Raw genomic sequence first — 16,251 nt, 5'->3', positions numbered from 1 at the left:
ATTCCTTCTCAATTATAATCAAATGCAGCGTAATATTTTAAAATAGGGTAGAATGTAAATATAATATCTATACTTTATTATTAAAAGAGAACATTCTTTTGTATGCTATACTTTTTGTCTTTATTTTTTTTATATTTATTATTATTATTATTATTAGATCTCTTTTTGTATAGATTTCATTTGAACCTAGAGGAGCTTTTTACTTTTCGGTTGAATTCAATTTTTTTTATTTAATATTTTATTGAATTTTCTATTTAATTTAAGGATGATTACATCATCTTTTCTAAAAATTTTGGTTAATTACATTTGGACTCCCTAAAATTTGAGAAATTATATTTAGTACATTTGTTGAATTGTTTTTGTCTAACGAATAGATATATGCGCTAATCAAAACTCATTAAATTTGCTGATATTAAAAAAGAAAAAAAATTCACATTTTACTTTCAATTACTTGTTACAGATTGAATGATTTTTTTTCTTACCAAAATTTATACGTCTTCACAGACGCATGCATGCGATGAGGTACATCTTCACTCTTATAGGATAGCTTGATTAGAAAAGATTTTGTAATAAGTGTGTAATAAATCAATTGGGGGTTAAATATAGATTTTTATTTTTTTTATAATATCAGTAATTTTATAAATATAGAGTAATAGCTATTTTATGAGATCTATGTGTAATTATGTTGAATATTATGAGAAGATGGTGTAATTTCTCCGTCAATTTAATATATGTACACTACATGTTTAATTTTTTTTATATATATAATAAATAACATATGTATATATTATATTAAATAAAATCTATAATTATATCCATACTCCCTGACATATGATTTATTTACACAAACTACTTTTGTCTTTTGAAAAGTTATATATACACTAATTAAAAACGTCAACTTTATTTACATAAATTATTCTTTTTTTAAAAAAATTATACATATATTTAAGAAACATTAACAAAATTACACAAATTATATTTATCTTTTTGACGATCAGGAGTGATTTAAGTAATTATACAAAATATAAAAATAATTAATAAATATATTATAAATTTGGGATGCAAATGTAATTATCTCTAAATAAAATAAAAAAATTAATTCGGTTCTTGGGCTGGGCCTAAGAGAATTGGTGATGAATGGAGTCGCGCACAGCATCTTTCTCCAACGCCATTTCCCCGACAGACAGCAATTGCCCGAAGGTCTGTATACTGTACATATTCGAGAATCCGACAACTCATCCAAATTGAAAATTCGTTTGACCTGAAAACTCAAATGCACACGTGGGATCCCTCGAACAAGGCCACAACACCAAAAGGGCTCTAAGATTTTCCGCTGCTCTTTCTTCCGCTCCCCACAATCTAATTCGTGAAATAAGGTCAGATTATCAGATCCTCTTCTGCTGCCAGGTAATTAGTGTTTTAATGTTTCTTTAATCCAACCCCTATTTTTATGTACTACGTACTGCATATACACTGCTGTTGTAATCGAAAGACAGTGTTGTTCTTGTCTCCACGGAGTTCTCTTTTTGGTAATTGAGTCATCTGCTGTCTGTTTTCTTGCCCATTGAAGGGTTCTTCAGTGTGTGAAGGATTTGTTCTCTGTTGTTTTGTGTAATTCTGAATGTTTCCTTTGTTTTTAGTATGAAATTTTTTTATCATTGGTTGATGGGTCTGGCCTTTTCTTTTCATTTGCTTAAGAGATTTCATGTTCTTGTGCTGTTTATTACATGGGGGTATTGGTGTTTATGCGATGATAAAACTAAGAATCTTTGTGTGAAAAATGACCATCTGTTGGCGTTCTTGAAAGATAGCTGAGTTTGGTTTTTTTTTCTTTGGGGGGTTTTCTTTGCATTGTTGTCCTAATTGTCAGGGGTTGAAGTGTGGATGGGGATTCAGACGATGAATTCTCATGTAAGTGGTGGTGGGCTGCAGTCTCATGCACAACACCCAATCGCACGACAAAACTCATGGTTTAGCCTCACACTAGCTGAGGTCAGGAACCAGTTAGGTGATTTGGATAAACCATTAGGCAGCATGAACGTCGACGAATTGCTTAACAATGTGTGGGCTGCTGAGGCTAGCCACCCGTCCAGTATGAACCATATTCGCACTTCCCCTGCCGCCTTGCTCCAGCGGCAGGCAAGCCTGTCGCTTATAAGGGCTTTTAGTGGGAAGACGGTCGATGAAGTATGGAGGGACATCCACCAAGGATATAAGATAAGTAGTGTGAAGGAGATTCATAACCAGGAAACGGAGCCAACTCTTGGAGAGACGACATTGGAGGATTTCCTTGTGAAAGCTGGGCTGCATGTAGCCAATGCTTCTCTTGGACCTGTTATGTCCTTGGATAGTGCATTGAACTCCCAGAATTTTTCACCCCAAATAGGGTCGTCACCTTCTCCTTCAATTGATGCATTATCAGATACGCCACTGCCTGGTCGGAAGAGGCAATCTGGAGACCTCGAGAAGTCCCTTGAGAGGAGGCTAAGACGAAAAATTAAGAACAGGGAGTCCGCTGCACGCTCGCGGGCAAGAAAGCAGGCACGATCATGATTTGTTGCGTTATACTTTCTTTGCGTATTTCTGGTTCATTTTTTTTAATTCACATCTCTGTGCCCTTGGTGTACTTACTATGTGATAAATGTACACAGGCTTACCACAATGAGTTGGTGAGCAAGGTGTCCCTTCTAGAAGAGGAAAACATGAAGCTTAAGAAAGAAAAGGTAAGTTTATCTATCTCTATCTTTCCCGCTCTTTCTATGTGTGCAATTCTGTGGTATGATAGAAATAGTAACACGTGACGTTAATTGTAGCTGATTTTGGGCACACCTTAACAGTCTAGAACTTGTTGAAGTGAGGACTGGAGTTTTTCCTAATCTAGTGCTTGTTGAGGATGGTAACCGTTGCCAATTAAATAGTTTTGACTTGGTAAACATCAAACGTAGCTTTGTAAATTGCTGATTACATAGAAAAAGAAGAGAGATGAGAACAAATCCACGTATTGGAGATCATAGGGACATATGTGACAAGTAGGATAGTCATAGGTGCTACAGTAAAGGAGTTGGATGCAGACATCTTTATAGGGGCAAAATTTGGTGGCAGAACTTTGTCGAAATTTACAGGAACTTCAGTTGTGATCACCGAATACTGCATAGTCAACCAACCAAAACAAGCTCACACGCAGACAAACAAACTCATTGTCTGTCTTCTCTACATGCATGCTAGTCTTAGTGGGATAATAGATGTATCATTTTTCCATTTCCTCAATACCCACCCCAGGTTTATACCTTATGCTGTTATTGTAATGTAAGATGACTTTGTTTAAGTTGTGTTTGTTCTGAAGTTGCCCTAATTAGACGAAATACTCAGATCTACAAAATCAGTAACCAGAGGTTAGAGTCAAAGAGGAGTGCAAATTTTCTTGGTTGGTTCATCCCTAAACACGCATTCTCTCTAGACTCTATCAAGATACACACACATATGCGTGTGCATGCATCTGGTCTGATGAAAGTGACGTGAAATCTTGCTGAGTTTCTGGCTATCACAGTAATGACTTGCTTGACCTGAACTGCATGGTTGTTTTGCATGGATGACACAATTTTCCATATAGGGATCTTTATAGATAATCCTCTCATCCAACCCCGAATGGACCATTCCTAGAATTTAATGATAAATGTCTAAACACTTTAGTGTTAAAATCTCCATAAGATTCTGCTGCTAGAACCTGAATTCTCCTCTCATCTAAGTCTAATGAATAAAGATTTAAACTTAAATGTACACTGATACAAGATTTGTTGAGTTTGACCTATATCTTTAAAACCTAATCTAAGAAAACGTTGGGCATGCATTAAGAGGGTTGGTTCTGCAACTTGCTCATACTGAGGTTAATATGTCTGCGTTATCTTTATTTACACCATTGAATATCTAGATCTAATTTCAGATGAACTGGAGATGATTTGGTTCTACTCTTGCTCGCATAACCCTAAGGAACATTCTTGTCCAACTCGACCTCTTTAGTTAAGATAGACTGTGAATGATCTTTGTTCTCCTTTACTTTCAATTTCGAAGTATTTACTCATCGCTTTCAAAGTGGGTAGCAAGATTTGAATGAACAATTAACGGAATAGTTTTATCTAATGAAAGCAGTTGTAGCTTCTTTGATTGTTGAAACAATAGCTTTTTTATCTTCATGAGCAACTTTCCTTATCCTTTTTCTTCCTTTTCTGCATCTCCCTGAGGAGTTGGTGATTGGTGATCAGACAGAGTTTCACATGCAAGGCTTGACAAAAAGGAATACTGCCCGCACGTGAAGAGCACCACGTGCATGTTAGAGATATTAAAAACTACATGATTCTCCTCCTTCACATCTTGAGCTTTTAGTTGAGGTGGTCTTTCAACGATTATCAATCTCAATGCACTTGCTACGACAATGCCACATAATTCTTGATATCAACCGTAAAACGTTGACATGTTGTCGAATGTGAACTTTGTCATTGTGTAACGAGAGAATTCTTCTCTCGCTTTTGCTGCTTAATGATGCCTCACCGGCTATATTTGTTGGATAGTTTAGTTAAACAAACAAGATTGTCTTTCTCACAAGACATTATTTGATGTTGTTTCTGTTCTTTGCAGAAATTCGAGGAGATGGTCTCTTGTGATTTTTCCGAACCAAGGTACCAGCTTCGAAGAACGAGCTCATTCTGACATCACCACACAAGTTTTGTAGCTCAGACAATCTTAGAGTGGGAGTCCCGCAGGTTTATAGGTGAAGCCGTCGTGAACTATAGTGTAGAGTTGATGTGGCTGCTCTGCAGATGTACTTTCCATAGTACTCTGTTCGTGTGTACATGTATAAACTATGTTTTCCTAGGGAGTACTAACCTTATTCTTGAAGTCTTGAAGAGGTAAAACTAAAAGCATGACATAGTTGTCTTGTTATAAATGAATAGTGAAACTAAGGAATGCCTGACTAATTAACAACGGTGAAACGTCAACGACTGAAACTTATGCTTTTTCAAAAGTGCTTCGTTAAAAAAAAAAAAAAAAAAGGTGTAAAAGTGATTAAGAATGTGAAAGTTGGGAGCGTTTTGAAATAATAATCATGAGTAGAAAAAAAGTTGATACATTATCATATTTGTAATTTTTCAAGCAACGAAAATGTATTCATAATTATGTCAAACATCAAAACATGATGGACTAGGAACTATCCAACAATCTTTTCTATTATTTTTGAAGTGGTAAATATTATATTTGGTCCCTTAAATTTTTATTTAGAATAACTTTAATCCCTTAAATTTATTTCTTGATTTTAATATTTCTAAATTTTAGTTTTTATCTTAGTTTGGTCCTTCGATGAAAATATGGCGAGATTTTGACTTTTAGTAGAGTAAAATGATCATTTTAAATTTAATTTTCTCTTCTTAGTTCCTTAAGTTTATATTATTGTCAAACTAGTCATTTTTTAAGAGGAAAACAATGTTTTTATATCTTGTATGTGGAATATGATATAATTATGTTATGTGAATAATAATAATTTTAATCTTTTGTGAACATCATAGTATTATTGCTTAATTTAAAATAAGCAGTCACGTATTTTTGTTTTCATTTTTTCAATTTTCAATTAATAGAAATCAAATTTATTTTTTTTTTGTTTTTATTTTTTTCATTTTCAGTTAAAAGAAATTAAATTTACGAATAAATTTTATAAAACTTATATAATGTGCAAGTATAGTAAAAAAAAATTTAAGTCAGTAATATTTTATTTTGAGAGTTATAGATAAATTTAAAAAAGTTAAACCTTAACGATATTTACATGAAATATTTGGGATTTCAAATTTTTTTTGATGAAATATACTTCTTAACAAGATTTTGTGTCGACTTCATATATAATTTTTTCTTTTGAAAAAAATATAGTTCCATTCTATAGAAAAAGTTCAAAATCTTTAACTCCTGTGATTAAAAATTACTGACTTAGATTTTTTTTATTATATATTCATATTAGATAAGTTTTTTATAAAACTTATTCATAATTTTTATTTTTTTGGTAACTTCTGAAAATGAAAAAAAGAGACTGTTTTATGTTTAGTTAAGCAATATGTTATTATTATGCTCACAAGAGTTTAATATTTTTATTATTCACACAAGATAACTACATCATATATATCATACAGAAATATAAAAAAAAAATGATTTTCTGCCTAAAAATGACTAATTTGATAATTATATATTTTGAAGATTAAAGTCAGAAATCAAATTTAGATTGATCATTTTACCTTCCAAAAACAAAAAACTGGCCCATTTTTGCGGAAAAATAGTCAGAGGAACCAAATCGAGACAAAAACTAAAATTTAGGAATACTAAAATAAAAAATCGAACTTGAGGAACTAAGATGGATCTAAATGAAAACTTGAATGACCAAATACAACATTTACCCTTTTTCAAAATTTCAAAAAATACATCTGAAACTTATTATAGAATATTGTTCCATATAATATAGTGCAAATTATATTGATATTAATTCAGACTAGGTTTATATATAGTATACACAAACACCTCCTGTATTTAATAAATTATAAGTATATTCTTAAGGGGTATTTGTGTAAATTTTTACCATTGAATAGTAATGCATTTGTAATTATAATTACAACCCTAAGGGGTGTAATTGTAATTTTATAAGATGGGGATAGTGTTTTTGAATCTAACTTCAGATGTGCTAATGTAATTGGACTTGTAATATAATATTTAGGTTGACACCTTCTGAAATTATGTCAAAACACACAAATACCCTTTAATTTTTGTAATATTACAACTACACTATATGATGTTATAGTTATAATTACAACTCTACACTCTATTTAAATGCAAAATTTACATAAATACCCCTTGCAAAACATTACACCAACACTCTTTAGGGGATGTAGTTATAATTTTATAAAATACAAAAGGTGTTGCTATAATTCAACCTAATCTCGGAGGATATTACTGTAATTTAGCTTAATATTTAAGTGGCATGAATAAATAAGCGATTAAGTATGTTATTAATTACCCTTTCTATGTTTTTCGGGCTAAATGTTCATGTTTATTAGCACTAGTCGTAATTGCACGCAACTCACGTGAGCATATAAAAAAAATTTGTAATAAGAAAGAAAAGGATTTGTGATAGGAAAGAATGTCGGGTGAGATGACAGAGAAAAAGAATATCATAATTGTACGTTTATTCAAAATATAGAAGTTTGTAAGAAAAATAAACATCCAGAAGTTTGCATAAAATATGGAGTAATAGGTGAGAGAAAAAAAATTGCAACTTTTGTGAGAATATTAAAAACTCTAAAATTATTGTTCTAACTAAATTTGATTTGAATGGAACAAATGAATTTAAAGGTAAATTTGGGTATTCAAATATTGGCATGATAAAATGATTTCTTTTATAACAATTAGCTGTACATGACACACTCAATGTATGTATAGGAATATTTTAGAATTATAAATAATTTTTTATTAATAAGTTGGATATCAATTATGGATTAATGGCTTAAAAAACATTAAAGTGCCAAAACACAAACATAGTGTTTGAATTCGTTTTCTGAGTGTTTTGTGGAGATAGAGAGAGAAAAATAAAGATAAATAAGTGTTTGTTAGAGATAGTATGTATGCTTGGATTTGTTTTTTGGAGATAATTTAAAATAAATATTGTATGTTTTATGTTGTGTTTTGGGTAACAAAAATTATTATTCATTGTCAAATCATGTATTTTTTTATATATATATATTTATGTATATGTATGTGTATATATATGTATGTATTTATGCTAAAACAGTTAAAACATCTAAATAAGGTGTTTTTGAATGATAACAAATATTGGGTATATTTTGATTCGTTTTGGAGATAACTTGAAAATGAAAACAAACATAGTGAAGGAGTTTAAGGGGTATTTTAGTAAATTTATTAAAAAAATATTATTATGATCAAATTTTATTGAAGAAAATAAATGAATTAAAAAATAAATTTGAATATTCAAAAATTGGTATGATAACAGGGTTTTCTTTTATAATGGAATAGATTTAGATACAGGCATAGATTAGCTTTGACTGAATATTAAAACGCGTGATTTCTGATTCTCGTTAAGTCGCGCTTCTTCCGCCCTGAAATTAACATCCTGAAGCGACAATCACAGGGGCTGGTCGAATCCCCGACAAAGAGGAAATTCTTCGGTTCTGGACGTAGCTATTAATTCAAAACCCTACTCTTCACCTCGCATTTTCTGTCAATCATTCGGCAGACTCAGCCGGCACTAGGTTGTGATCAAAACTCTACTTTTTGTTTGCTTATTGAAGAATGTGTTAATTTTGTTTATTATGATTTTGGCTTTCTTTCATGCTTCTTGTCAGGCCAGCCAAAAAATTGAGTCCTAATGTGTAGAATTGCATAGATTCGTCGTGCAATTCAAAATGAGAGTAGGTGGTAAGTGCAAATTACCATCTGGGTCTGAGAGAGAGGCAGATTATTGGTTTCTTGGTTTTGTTGGTAATCGTGTAGCACTGCAGTAGGTTTTCAGGGCCTCAGAGCGTGGAATTATTGGTGAATTTGTTGAGCAATGAATAGTTTGAAGACCTGGAATTAATTTGGAGTTTTAATATCAGATGATCATTCTTGGTTATCCAATGAAGGATTTTCCATATGGGATTGTACCTGAACTTCTTAATGCAAGTTTAGATGTTGTAATCGATGTATTCTTGTGTAATATTTTGGGTCTGAAGTTTTTGGATTGTTTGGTGACATCTGGGGGGTTGTTTTGTTGCAGAGATAACAAATCAGACATTCTAAATGTTGAAAGGGAGGAAAGTTCCTGGCAGGGGGGAGACTGCCGCCGCGCACTATGCTTTCGGCCCACTTGAGGATGACATTATAATCAAGCATAGGCTTCTGACCCGCACAACAACGACGAGAGGTGAACCACCATTGAAGAAACTTCAGAAGAAGTTTACTGCTTTTGCCCTGGAAGTAGAGAAAGAAGCAGATAACTATGCTGACTGCGAAAGACTTGCCAAGGCTTTCTTGCAGGAGCTGAATACTTTCGAAATTCCATTGCTCAAGAGTAAAGCAGTTATAGATGCAAATGTGAGAGAGAAGGAGAACTTCAATGAGTTAAAAGACGATATAAATAGGCAAATATTACAGGCACAGAATGATATAGAAGATCTGAAGAAACAGCTGGAAGAGAGCAAGATTGAGAGGCAGCACAAAGAGGAGTGTGAAGCTATTAGGAAGTTGATTGCTATGCAGCCACCAAGATCAGAGACGCAGAAAATCATAACAGAACTTGAAAAAGAGATTGCAATGTTGGAAGCAGAAAACACTGCTGGCTCAAGAACACTGGACCTCCGCAAAAAGCAATTTGCACTTCTGTTGCATGTGGTGCGTGCTATCATTCATTTGCAGATCATGTTTTATATCTTTTGTTTCCTTTCTTCATTTACCTTTAAAAAAAAAAAAATCTTGTCTTGTGATGTGTATGAGATGTGAAGTGTTTGCATCTTAGTTGGAAGACAGGTTTCGTAAATGTTTCGATGCACTGTAGAATAAATCAATCCTAAGCTAGATAAAGTGGAAACAACTATTGCATCTGCGAAGCCATTGCACTGCGTGATAATTAATGGACAGAATTTCTCCTGCATAAGTTGAATCCTTAAATACATACATCTAGTTTCTGAAGCTTGTTGTGCATAAGTTATAGCTGTTTCTGTATTGCTTCCTCAGAAACTATCGCTTCATTGTCTCAATGATTAGTTCTTTTACTTTCTACTATGAAATTGAATATTTAAACCTAATGACAGAATTTGTTTATATCAGGTATCTTTTTGGTGCCTCTAGTTCACAGTTTCATAAGGGTGAATTAAACCCATTATAGTTCTGCTAATAGGGTGTAAAGTTGGTTTTTTTACGAACCTGTTGTCAGGACAACCTGAGAGCTGACTTAGCTCTCCAGATTGAGGAGGGACTTTCCTCTTTTCCTTTCTTATCATGATTGTGTAAGCCTTGAGGTTTGAATACTGGGTTCAGTTATAGTTCTCTGGAGCTGTTAGGTCTACTTGGTAGAGTTTTTGGCTTTTTGGGGTTTTAGAAGGGGTTTGAGAATATAGTGTTGAATCAGTTCTTAGGTATGGGAACCTTCCTTGGGTCACAACTATTGGCCAAGTTGACTGCTTGTGCTTTTGTGCTCTTTATGTGATTCTATTTGCTGCATATATCCCGCTTATCCCCTTCAATCCCAGCAATCCCTATTTCTCCTCTAATCTTCTTTACCTTTTCACCTTTTCTTGCTAATTCACATAAACAAAAGGAGGGACTGAACTCTCCTTCCGTTTGAGGGTGGTTTATGCTTTTGCTTCCCCCACCCCGGACTGTTTCCTTTAACTTCATTTAATGGATGGCATAACTACTGTAAGCATCTTCTTCTTAAAAGTGCTTTTTGGGATTGTATCTGACATATGCAGAGAGAAAAAACCTTACAATGTCTAGACATGTTCCTTTTGTCACGTCTTTTTCTTTTTAAGTAGTATTGGCGAGGGTATGTGACTGATTATGTTGTTCCTTTACATTAGCCTTCATGAACCATAGCTATATGAGGGTAGAATGAAAATCATCGAAATCTTTTGGAGTGTATTTTCATTGGATTATATTGCATTCTTTAGTGCCAAGTCCAAATGTTAGCAGATTCTGTTGAGCAAGAATGATAAAATACCTTCGTGGTTTGAATGAGGTGTTGGTGAAGGGATCTCTTTGTTTTGCTCAGTGGTCCTTGCTGCATTTGATTACAGGTGGATGAATTACAGAACACCATTGAGGAAGAACAGAGAAGTTTAATGGAGGAAATGAGAACAGCAATTGATGAGCACAGGACTGGATTGGAGGATGCTAATGGGGGTCCTGAAGCTATGGCTCTTGATTAGATGGTTAATAGAACCATACCTGGTAAGCTTATTTTTGCATGCTTCTTTTCATTTTATTTTTGTGTATTAAGTCGTTTCTGTATGTGCAGCAATACATATTGGTATCCCTGACACAACTTACAAAGAAACAGTCTCGTCACAGTCATGGGGGGCATTAGTGAATCATCAATATGCTATTTGCTATACATTTAACATAGCAGCAGTTAATACAACACTAGTAAAATTATTGATTATGATGGCCTCAGTTTTTGTGCATTTTGTAGCTGTTTCAGCGGCATCATTTAAGAAAACAATGTTCTTTTGCCAGAATAGGTTATTACCTCTTCTTGAATGATTTTATTTGAAATCCTATTCCCTTGGGTTCCATAGGGCTCCAACTATGGCTAGCAAAACCTGAGACTTCATGGGTTTGTTCCATTTTGATATGTGGTCTCTTCTTATTCTGGCACGACTTCTTGAGCTGCAACAGTTAGCTCCAATGTTGGCTATTCATTTTAGTATATCTGATCTTAAGACAGTTGCTACAGAGAAGTGTGGATGCTTTCCCCAGTTTTAACTTTTCTGTGCTGATATTAACTGCTGGGAATTTTTTCTCTTTGTAATCTTTCGATAGGCATTAACCAACCATCTTCCATGCACATGATTTATATGACATTCTCACTTTCCTGTCCACAGTCAGGAGGGCTGGGACCAAATGGAGTAGCTCATGAAGTATATTGCTATTTTGCCCCTCCTTATCCCTTGTACTCGCCAGAGCTGCAGATCTAGACGTTGCCTTGCAAGTCGGTCCAACTCTGGTGATTCTTCACGGCTCTTCTGTCTCTTATTGTAATATCATGTACGTGTAGTTTCGTTTAGAAAATGAAGATAACTTGGATTGATGGGTAAAACAAGTGTATGTGGAAGCCCGGCTATGGCTAACCATGTTTCGACTAGTGATTATCAGTCGATGTGCATTCCTTTTTTGTTTTTATTTTTTAATTTATTTCGCCCCCTTTTTCCTTTGAGGACTTTGCTCTTTGTTTGGGTTTGTTTTGGCCCTCTTGGACTGTTCACTAAGGGATGGAACCTGTACTAATTTTTGTGTGTTGAACAAATGTTCCAATGAATCCAAATACACTGTGGGCTGAAAGACACTGACAGTTTGCTCTCTTTTGTGAATGATTTTTGGATTACTTTCAATTAATGACAAATTACAATAGATATTTGGCATAATTACAAATACTTTGTTGTTTAAAAAATTATGAATACATCCTAATGTTTGATGAAATTATGTCATTTTTCGATGGAAGTATGAAATTGCCAATTTTGCTTTTACTGTATTTTTTATTTTTATTTTTAAAAAAAATTAAACATTTACAGAAAAAAAATCGAACGAGATGGATCAAAAAATTTTAAAAATTATAAAAAAATTATTCATTTAGTTCATAAAAAAAAATATATATTTTAAAAAATAAATAAAATTATATTTTTTAATCCACAAGGGCATTTTGATTAGTATACTATAAAAATGGATGAAAATCTAACGGATTGGGTAATTGTTAGCGGCCGTTAAAATTAAGGGGGTATTAATGATTTTTCAAACAATGTGTGAGTATTCGTAATTATGTCAAACATCATAAAAGTGGTCGTTGTAATTTACTCTTCAATTAAACTATAAAAATGAATTTGGTTATCGATTTTTATACCTAAGCTTGATTATTTGTCCCGAAAGAATTGAATAAAAAGCTACCAAATAAAATAATGAACAACTAATTTAAAAATTCGAATAATGAATTATAAATAAATTTCTTGAGATTACGGCAAGAATAAAAAAAATAATCTATAGAAACTAAAATTTATTTTATCTAATAAATAAAAATTAGAAAAACTATCAAATGAATAAATTGGTTGAAAATTGAAATACATAAACAGAAGGTATAAAAGCAAAAGAAATTTTAGAAAGAATTATAACATGGTGTTCAAAAAATTACAAGAGCAGAGACTAAAAATGCGAATACTGAAAAGATTATTTTTTAAATAAATTAATGTGAATTTTGATTATTATTTTTTTAACGGGCAATACAAGTTCACGTCTAGAACTTGATAAGCTAATAGCCCTAGACTGAAGCCAAGCCACTGCTTCCCTGTCCAATACGTTATTTTGGAGTGTCGATCGCAGTATGCGTCATATGTCAAATGTCAGAGGTTTTTATCTTTTCATAATTATTTTTTTTCCTTTATAAATTTCATGGAGAGAGATAAATTGTATTTAACCCTGTGATTTAACAATGTATAACGTGCCAAATATGAAATTTTATATGCATTTATTTGTAGCTAATTCCACCATGCTTGAACAAGTAAGAATTATAACTTTATAATTTAATTTTATCATTAATTAATTTCTAATTCTATGCATGTAAAAACAATTTTTATTTTATGTTTTCACCACAAATTTTATTTTTTTCGCACAAATAACTACAATTTTGATTCTCAATTACTGTAAATTAATATTAATATTAAATTTCAAAGTAAACATAAGATATGTAATCCACGTTTTTTAAATATTATAAACACGCTGTGAACATTAACTTCAAATTATAGTTCATATATTGTAAAATATTCATTAAACTGAAAAATATAGCGTCATAATTACTCCACATGAAAATACTTAATATTTATTTTCTCAATGTTTACTGTATATATATGAGTTTTATTTATTTATTATCATTATTGTACATAAAAATTGATTTCACACGCATTAAAGTCATGAATATGGAATTCCTAAAATAATCTTGCACTTATAATAATTTACCGATACAAATTTGGCGTGCCAAATGTGAAATTCCTAAAATAGCCTAATTTTTGTGTTGTGTTTCTCAATTATTTTCCATGACGATGTTATAAATCCTCATTTTATTTTGCACACGCATCGAGTTTGCCTTCGTCTGCTGATTCTGGTATTTTCTTTCGTGTGGATTAGTAGTCACTTTTTCGCGTTATTGTGTGTGTGTGTGTGTTTTTTTTGTATTTCTCTTGTATTTGTTTCAATTCTTAGCTTTATAAGTGTTAAATTCATGTTGTATTCAGTGCTTTGTATATTGTTATACATTCCTTATTTTTATAGACGATGTATGTATTGTTTATTCAACTATCCAAGTACGGCATAATATATGCAATACCATTCGTGGGCTTTTAAGGGTCGAAGTTGTATTTCGCATGTTTTGCTGGAAAAATTTTAAGTTTTATTTGGATTGATAAATTTTGAAATTATGTTTTTTTTTTAAATAAATTATTTTTTATCAGTTACGTATTAACCTAATTATTAATGTCTAAACATGTTTAAGGTCATGGGTTCAAATCCCATCAGATATGTAGATATTTATCTCACTTTATGTGAATTTATTTTAATTCATTCAGTTGTTCTTTGTTACATTAGTGTATTGATCAAATCGATATACTGCTCAATTTATCGATAAGTTAATAAAATAATGTAATTTATCTCTTCTATAAGAAAAACACTTTGAACTTGGTTAAAATTTTAATTTAAAGAATTTCAGATACATTCATTACAATTCCTGTAACTATTGATATATATGAATGTTTTTCATAATATTTTTGCAGGAATATCTTCATTTTTTGTGCATGAAATCATTGCTTATATTTGCCAAAATTATAATTGTGATTAAAGTACTTACATATTCAAATATATTTTATGTGTACAGTAATGTTTCAATAATAGTAAAACTCTGTCGAGGGCAGGTGAAATTTACATGCCCTCTTATTTTATGAGACTAAAAATATAATTTTATCTATATTTTCATTTTGTTTATGATGAATTATATTGATACACCCTGATGTTAGATTTAATTATATAAGTATACTGTCCTTGCAAAATTATAAGTATAGGCCCTGATGAGGTGTCTATGTAAGTTTTTGCCCCTGACGGGCTGTCGATGTTAATTACAATTACAATTTTAAGGGGTCTACTTGTAATTTTATAGGGAACATGGGGTGTTTGTATAATTAAACTTAATAGGATGTTGATTTCATCTACCTTTTTGTTTAGGGTAAATTACAAAGGGCTCCCTTGAGCTTTGGCTATTTACAAATACTCATCGTTATTTTAAAAATTATAAATATTTTTCAGAAATTAACATCAGTCTAACAAATAGCCCCTATAATGGGTTGAGTGGATAGTTATAAATTTTTCAAACAACGACGGGATATTTATAATTATGACGAATCTTGTAAAAGCCCGCCATAATTTACCTGCATGTGTGTGCCTTGAGTTGGTAATACTGCTCCTAACTTAACTGTTATTTCCACACAGTTTGTAAATGCATCCAAATTGGTGTGACTAAACTCTAAGCACCTGCACACAGGCCAGTGCTGTAGACTTAGATATCAGAGCAATTCACATCACGGAAATCATGTCAAGTGTGCACACCCATTGGTGCTACCATTGCAGCGCACCAATTTGCCCTGAAAATTCAGTTTGCCCATACTGTCATGGAGGCTTCATTCAGGAGCTGCACGACATAGCCGCATCGCCTTCAGGCAATGAGCCGGGTACAGAATCCAGTATCATGAGTGCATTTGCTGCTTACATGAGACAGATAATGGCAACGGCACAGCCTCATCTCCACGTTAGACCTCGACCAGGCATGATCCCGGAAAGAAGTGTGGGTGAGGGCGTCGGTCCAGGGCCTCCAGCCCATTTCTTGGTGTACCACGGCTATCCTCCGGTTGGTGTACCGGTTCAGGATCCTTCTGGTTATAGTGGCCCTTGGATGGGGCAACAGCATGCTGATTATCACAATTTCCTTGCCGAGCATACGTTGCCTGAACTGATTGAGCAGACGAGTACAAACGAAAGGCATGGTCCGCCTCCTGCTCCTCGTTCCGCTATTGATGCTTTGCCAACCATTAGGATTTCCCAGAGGCATCTTAATACTGATGCACATTGCCCAGTGTGTCAGGAGAAATTCCGGTTGGGCTCAGAGGCAAGAAAGATGCCCTGTGATCATATTTACCATTCGGAGTGCATTGTTACTTGGCTGGTTGAACATAATTCATGCCCTGTTTGCCGTTCTGAGCTGCCTCCAACGGGTTCTGGGAACGCTCGTGCTGGCAATCCAAGCAGCACGCGTGCAAGAAGTGGAAGAAGGGATAGAGATTCTCGAAATCAAGGGTCATGTAATCCTTTCTCATTCTTGCGGCGTTCCCACTCATAAGATCAAACGCAACGTAAATAGCATTTTTACTGCTCAATGATTCAAGTATTTATACACTGCACAATATTAGTGTGTTTATCTCCCCA

General features: G+C 33.1%; 3 protein-coding genes across 8 annotated transcripts; all 3 read left to right on the top strand.

Moving 5' to 3' along the window:
* The first annotated feature begins 1,160 nt into the window (after window positions 1-1,160).
* On the top strand, window positions 1,161-4,893 carry LOC105163734 (ABSCISIC ACID-INSENSITIVE 5-like protein 2). 5 transcript variants are annotated; one of them, XR_016066222.1, is made up of 5 exons: window positions 1,161-1,407; window positions 1,871-2,541; window positions 2,652-2,723; window positions 4,260-4,385; window positions 4,633-4,893. XR_016066222.1 is itself a non-coding variant. In XM_011082182.3 (4 exons), exons 2-4 carry the CDS (start codon window positions 1,885-1,887, stop codon window positions 4,702-4,704), a joined length of 801 nt encoding a protein of 266 aa, XP_011080484.1. In that variant the 5' UTR covers window positions 1,162-1,376; window positions 1,871-1,884; the 3' UTR covers window positions 4,705-4,893. The 5 variants fall into 5 exon arrangements, 2 of the variants coding, with proteins under 2 accessions (XP_011080484.1, XP_011080483.1); XR_847944.3 differs by having other exon boundaries at window positions 4,242-4,385; XR_016066221.1 differs by having other exon boundaries at window positions 4,239-4,385.
* A 3,234-nt stretch (window positions 4,894-8,127) lies between these two features.
* On the top strand, window positions 8,128-12,085 carry THO7 (Tho complex subunit 7/Mft1p). 2 transcript variants are annotated; one of them, XM_088881008.1, is made up of 5 exons: window positions 8,128-8,294; window positions 8,388-8,460; window positions 8,801-9,414; window positions 10,818-10,971; window positions 11,625-12,085. In XM_088881008.1, the coding sequence occupies exons 3-4, from the start codon at window positions 8,824-8,826 to the stop codon at window positions 10,947-10,949; spliced, it is 723 nt and encodes a 240-aa protein (XP_088737134.1). In that variant the 5' UTR covers window positions 8,128-8,294; window positions 8,388-8,460; window positions 8,801-8,823; the 3' UTR covers window positions 10,950-10,971; window positions 11,625-12,085. The 2 variants fall into 2 exon arrangements, with proteins under 2 accessions (XP_088737134.1, XP_011080486.1); XM_011082184.3 differs by lacking the exon at window positions 8,388-8,460 and having other exon boundaries at window positions 8,129-8,294.
* A 3,267-nt stretch (window positions 12,086-15,352) lies between these two features.
* Window positions 15,353-16,165, top strand: LOC105163736 (E3 ubiquitin-protein ligase RZF1-like). Its single transcript, XM_011082185.3, has one exon. The coding sequence runs from the start codon at window positions 15,362-15,364 to the stop codon at window positions 16,163-16,165; it is 804 nt and encodes a 267-aa protein (XP_011080487.1). The 5' UTR covers window positions 15,353-15,361.
* The last annotated feature ends 86 nt before the right edge of the window (window positions 16,166-16,251 follow it).

This window comes from Sesamum indicum, linkage group LG6 (assembly GCF_026168435.1).
Source record: "Sesamum indicum cultivar Baizhima isolate 11 linkage group LG6, ASM2616843v1, whole genome shotgun sequence".
In the NCBI taxonomy this organism is placed as follows: Eukaryota; Viridiplantae; Streptophyta; class Magnoliopsida; order Lamiales; family Pedaliaceae; genus Sesamum; species Sesamum indicum.
The sequence above is the reverse complement of the archived record's forward strand: the minus strand, read 5'-3'. Positions and strand labels throughout refer to the sequence as shown.

What these genes read in the sequence shown, in the direction of transcription:
- LOC105163734 (XM_011082182.3), top strand. Translation starts at nt 1,885, where the DNA reads ATGGGGATTCAGACGATGAATTCTCATGTAAGTGGTGGTGGGCTGCAG. An exon ending in GCTCGCGGGCAAGAAAGCAG is followed by an intron (nt 2,542 to 2,651) that starts GCACGATCATGA and finishes AAATGTACACAG; the next exon opens with GCTTACCACAATGAGTTGGT. An exon ending in TGAAGCTTAAGAAAGAAAAG is followed by an intron (nt 2,724 to 4,632) that starts GTAAGTTTATCT and finishes TGTTCTTTGCAG; the next exon opens with AAATTCGAGGAGATGGTCTC.
- THO7 (XM_088881008.1), top strand. Translation starts at nt 8,824, where the DNA reads ATGTTGAAAGGGAGGAAAGTTCCTGGCAGGGGGGAGACTGCCGCCGCG. An exon ending in TTGCACTTCTGTTGCATGTG is followed by an intron (nt 9,415 to 10,817) that starts GTGCGTGCTATC and finishes ATTTGATTACAG; the next exon opens with GTGGATGAATTACAGAACAC.
- LOC105163736 (XM_011082185.3), top strand. Translation starts at nt 15,362, where the DNA reads ATGTCAAGTGTGCACACCCATTGGTGCTACCATTGCAGCGCACCAATT.